We start from the raw sequence: 5,492 nt of genomic DNA on the forward strand, positions 1-5,492 counted from the left end.
AGTGTATCCAGAGAATTGAGCAAATGGACGAACAATTCGAAATTAGTACAAATCGAGAATCTAAATAATGAGAATTATGAACGACATACCTTGAAGCTGACTTTGTAATAAAAATGTACGAATCCGATTCGAATGCAGAGTTGATTTTGTCAAATCAAACCCATTTCCCAACGCCATTTGTTTCAGTAGGCAAGATAATTGCTGCAAAATAAACTAAGAAATGAAAAGCAACATTTTCCTTCTTTTTTTCTTTTTATTCGGGTCCCAATATATTTCTGATCAAAATGAGAGCTTAAATCTAAAGCAATGGCTATGTATGTATGAAAACATTGAATGTTATTACAAATTTGAATGCATGCCCATTATTACGATTCAAATTCTTGGTGAGAAAGGCTTCTAAGTGTGTAACAAGCTGTTTATTTGTAGAAATCATGAAATATTGATGTCATAGTGAACTGAGTTTCAGTCAATCTATGGAATGGATTATTTATCACATCTTTAAACGGTGAACTGCCTTCATGTGTAGATTGGCAGCACTTTTACTGGCAAAACTGGCTGCACACACTTTGCATCGAATCCGCTCTCCGGTGTGATCTTTTCGCATGTGAATATTCGAACATTGTTTGTTACTACGATGCTCTTTGCATAAATGACATTGATACTGACGGTAGCCACAGCTGTCTTCATGAGCTTCTTTTGCATCTTCGCCTGCGTATCCTCCGAAGCACTTGGAGCATTGGAATGGGAACTGATCACCATGTGCTGATGACAAATGCTGATTTAAATGAATCTGTTGGACGAATTGTTTGCTGCAAATTTCACATTCGATCGATCTTTTGGCTCCGTGTTTTAATTGCATGTGCCGCTTCAAATTATCCTTGCGAACAGTTTTGTAATGACATTGATTACATGCAAATGGACTTCGTTGGCAGCGCGTTTCGTGTGATTGCTTATCGTCTGGAGTGGCGAATCGTCGACCACATTTCGAACAAGCATTCGGGAGTTCTTCTTTGTGCGCCATTGAATGTTTTTGAAGATAAGCGTTGCTTGTATACGACTTGAAACAGATTGAGCACTCGAACGGCTTTTCCCCGGTGTGTTCCGCATATGCTTTGTCAAATCTGATTTGTTGATTGTTCTATATCCGCAAGTGTCGCATTCGAATTGCTGAGGACTACAGAACCTTTCATGATCGATCTTGTCTGATTCTTGATCAAATCCTTGATTACATTTCGAACAACGGAACTGAGGCTTTGGGCCATGCGTTTTCTTATGACGATTTAGATGACTTTTGCGTGCAAAGGATTTCGAACAAACGTCACACTGATACGGCTTTTCTCCAGTGTGAATTCGCAAATGTAGTTTGAGTGCATAGTTGTCATTTGCCAAATAATTGCACACATGGCATTTGTGCTTCTTTTGCTTTTTGGCCACTTGATTCCTGGAAATCGATCGTTTGTCTCGTCGTTTGGAGCTTCCATTCCTTGTCTTTTCGTTGTCGACTGGATGCGGAGGTTGAATGTCGATTGCATCACCCATGGATAGTTCGTTGTCATCAGCGTTGGCCGCGCCATCATTCAATCGTTCACATGGTGTCGAGTCCTTTTCTTTGCCCGCCTCTTTATTTTCGCATTTGATTTCATCTTTAATCTGATCGAAGTCATCGCCAAAGTCGACCGATCCTTCGTAATTCACACGATATCTTCCATCAATTCGAGGCTGTGGTATATTCATGACGCCATCATCACGCGGCTCTTCCTTAATACCAGGCTCTTGCTTGACTTCAATCATTTCGGACTTTGGTTTACGCTTGCAGCGTCTACCAGAAACACCTTTAAATGGGTTCATTTCCTGTTGGATTCGGGAAAAAAATGAAAAATCAATAATGAGAACTGATTCAACCAAATGTAAACTATTCGTGCTTGACTGGTCTATGCAAAGGAAAGGTACACATGGAATGTACACATAGCTTCTTCACTTGAAAGTTGGGTTATGTGTTACCAATTTTTGTGAACATTTATTGATTTTCATGATTTTTCACTTTTTCGATCAAATCACAAAATTTGTATACTCAAAAAATGACATCCAAATGAATAAAAAATGAAAAATATCCGACACTCACGTTTGTCGTCGCCTTTTCTCTCTGGAAAATATTTCTTTCACGTATCTCTCAAGATGTCTGCTTCACTCGGTGGTCGATGGAACAATCTAGAACAACGTACAACGTAAACCACAGCATCGAAGCTGATTTTCACACACTTGCAAGCGTGCTATTTGTGGTAGTGAGTTTCGTTAAGTTCTCAACGACGCAAAGTGACACTTCATCTCTATTGGAAAGCAATTCCATTGGGAACGAAGAACATTGTGGTGCATGAAATTTGAATGATGGAAACATTTAGTTGTGTTTATGTCGAAGTGTAAACAAATTAGTATCGCAGAATACTATTTTAATTTCTGGCGCAACAAATGCATACGATTCAAGATGAAAACAAAACAATTCGCGGTACATGTGCTTATTAATCACAATCGGATATCGATTTAGTTTAGGATTTATCTGAAGAATCGAAACCGGATTATGGCTGACGAGATTGAATTCATTATGTTTTTGTATTTCTATAAACAACTGCAATCGCATATCACTACTCTAAGTCATTCGTTAATCGATCTATTGTTGTTATCCAATCCATGAATTGAAGAAGAGTCGCATTAGAAGAGCATGTTTTTTTTTTGTAATCGAAAATATCTGAAGTCTGAAGTGTGACATTTATTGGTTAAGTGTTGGCAATGAATTGAGCAAATGGACAAGTAATGAGAAATCAATTGAAATAGAGCATTCGGATAATGAGATGGACGACATATTTTGAAGCTGAGACTTCGTAATGAAAATATACAAACCCGATTCGAATGCAGATCTAGACAAGATAACACATATTCCCGGAACCATTTGTTTCTTTCGTTGGAGAAGAAAATCGCTGCAAAAATGAACTCAGAAATTAAACGCAACACTCTTCACCCGTTTTTTTCTTTTTATTCCGGTTTCAATATGTATTCATGTTTTGTTCTATTTCGATCAAAATGGGAGCTTAAATCTCAAGCGATAACTATGCATTTTCATTTTGGAAAATATTAAATGTTATTTCAATTTCAGGTGCATGCTCGTTATTACTATTCAAATGCTTGATATGATTGTTATTTCATGTGTGAATTATTTTGTAAGTGTCATGAAAGTTTATTATTAGTTTTAAGCTACGTTTTAAGCTACTACGTTTTAATAAATCTCTAGAATTTGTGACTTATTTCTTCTTCAAACGGTGAACTGCCTTCATGTGTTGATTGGCATTGCCCTTGTGGGTAAAGCATGCTGAGCACACTTCGCATTGAATTCGCTCTCCAGTGTGATCTTTTCGCATGTGAATCTTCAACTTTTGTTTGGAACGACAACGCTCGTTGCACGAATGGCATTGATACTGACGCCAGCCACAGCTGTCTTCATGAAACTCTTTTGCATCTTCGGTTACGTATCCTCCGAAGCACTTCGAGCATTGGAGCGGGAAGTGGCCGCTGTGCGCTGTAGACAAATGTTGAATCAATCTTATCTGTTTCACGAATTGTTTGCTGCAAATTCCACATTTGATCGATCGTTTTGCTCCGTGTTTTGATTGCACGTGCAGCTTCAAACGGTTATGTATTCATAACCGTATGAATATTTATGTATTGTAGTATGTATTCATGTTCTGTTCAGTTTCAATCAAAAGGGGTCCTTAAATCTCAAGCGAAAAATATAATTTTTGATGTGGGAAAATATTAAATGTTATTTCAATTTCGGAAGCATGCTCGTTATAACTATTGAAATGCTTGATGTGATTGTCTTCTATGAGTGAATTGTTTTGTGTCATGAAAGTTTATTATTAGTTTTTAGCTTAGCTACGTTTATGAATCCAAGAGATGCGTGACTTATTTCTTCTTCAAACGGTGAACTGTCTTCATGTGTCGATTGGCATTACTTTTCTTGGTAAAGCTTGCCGCACAAACTTTGCATCGAATCCGCTCTCCGGTGTATCTTTTCGCATGTGAATCTTCAAATCTTGTTTGTCTCGACCATATTCTTTGCACAAATGGCATTGATACTGACGGTGGCCACAGCTATCTTCATGAAGATCTTTTACACCTTCGGTTGCGTATCCTCCAAAGCACTTGGAGCATTGGAATAGGAACTGGTCGCTGTGTGTTGATGACAAATGCTGATTTAAATAAATCTGTTGGACGAACTTCTTTTTGCAAATTTCACATTCGATCGATCTTTTGGCTCCGTGTTTTGATTGCAGGTGCCGCTTCAAATCGCCCTTGTGAACAGTTTTGTAATGACACTGATTGCATGCATAAAGACCTCGTTGGCAGCGCGTTTCGTGTGTTTGCTTATCTTTCGGAGTGGCGAATCGTTGACCACAATTCGAACAAGCATTTGGCAGTTCATCTTTGTGAGTAATCGAATGTTTATGAAGATCAGAGGTGATTGTAAACGACTTGGAACAGATTGCGCACTCGAATGGCTTTGCTCCGCTGTGAATTCGCATATGAACCGTCAAATGTGATTTCATCCTAATGTGATATCCGCAATTATCGCATTCGAATTGCTGAGGATCGCATAATCTTTCATGATCGATCTTATCTGATTCATGCTCAAATCCTTGATTACATTTGGAACAACGAAATTGGCCATGCGTTTTCTTATGACGCTTCAGATCACCTTTCGTGTAAAGAATTTCGAGCAAACGTCACACTGAAATGGCTTTTCTCCAGTGTGAATTCGCAAGTGTCTTTTGAGGTGATACTTGTCGCTTGCCAAATGATTGCACACATGGCATTTGTGCTTCTTTTGCTTTTTGGTCGCTTGATTCCCGGGAATTGTTCGTTTGTTTCGTCTTTTGGCGCCTTCATTCCGTTTCTTCCCGCTGCCAACTGATTCCGGCTGTTGAACATCGATTGCGTCATCCATGGGGTCTTCGTTGTCATCATAGTTGGCGTCGTTGTCATTCGATCGTTCACATGGTGTCGAGTCCTTTTCTTTGCTCGTCTCTTCTTCTTCACATTTGATTTCATCTTTAATCTGATCGAAGTCACGGGCAAAGTCAATCGGCCCTTCGTATTTCACACGATATCTTCCATCAACTGTCGGCCGTGGTATGTTCATGACATCGTCACCGTCATTGGGCTCTTCTTTAATCACCAGCTCTTGCTTGACTTCAACCTTTGCAGACTTTGACTTGCGCCTTCTGCATCGACCAGAAACAACTTTGAATGGCTTCATTTCCTGATGGATTGAAGAAAAAAAAATCAAAATTCAAGCATGAACAATTGAATGAACTCAATCCAGAACACGTGTTTGGCGCGTGTGTGGCCAAAAAAAGTTCACAGGCAAGTGTCATAGACTTATTCTGACCATTTCCATGAAAATGCTATGTGTTTTGTCTCTTTCAGAATAGAATTGCGAG

The 5,492-nt window shown here is 39.0% G+C and overlaps 1 protein-coding gene across 1 annotated transcript; it reads right to left on the reverse strand.

Annotated features, from left to right (window-relative positions):
* Positions 1 to 543: 543 nt before the first annotated feature.
* LOC129571063 (zinc finger protein 585B-like) lies at positions 544 to 5,311 on the reverse strand (the record flags this gene model as incomplete). Its single annotated transcript, XM_055450832.1, has 4 exons — positions 544 to 790; positions 910 to 1,851; positions 4,005 to 4,256; positions 4,844 to 5,311. Coding segments are annotated over 4 exons (1,909 nt in total), but the record flags the coding sequence as incomplete, so codon positions are not given.
* Positions 5,312 to 5,492: the final 181 nt, after the last annotated feature.

The sequence above is a fragment of the Sitodiplosis mosellana genome, unplaced genomic scaffold (assembly GCF_009176505.1).
Source record: "Sitodiplosis mosellana isolate CC-2019 unplaced genomic scaffold, AAFC_SMos_1.0 Smas_scaffold_1204, whole genome shotgun sequence".
NCBI classification, from domain to species: Eukaryota; Metazoa; Arthropoda; class Insecta; order Diptera; family Cecidomyiidae; genus Sitodiplosis; species Sitodiplosis mosellana.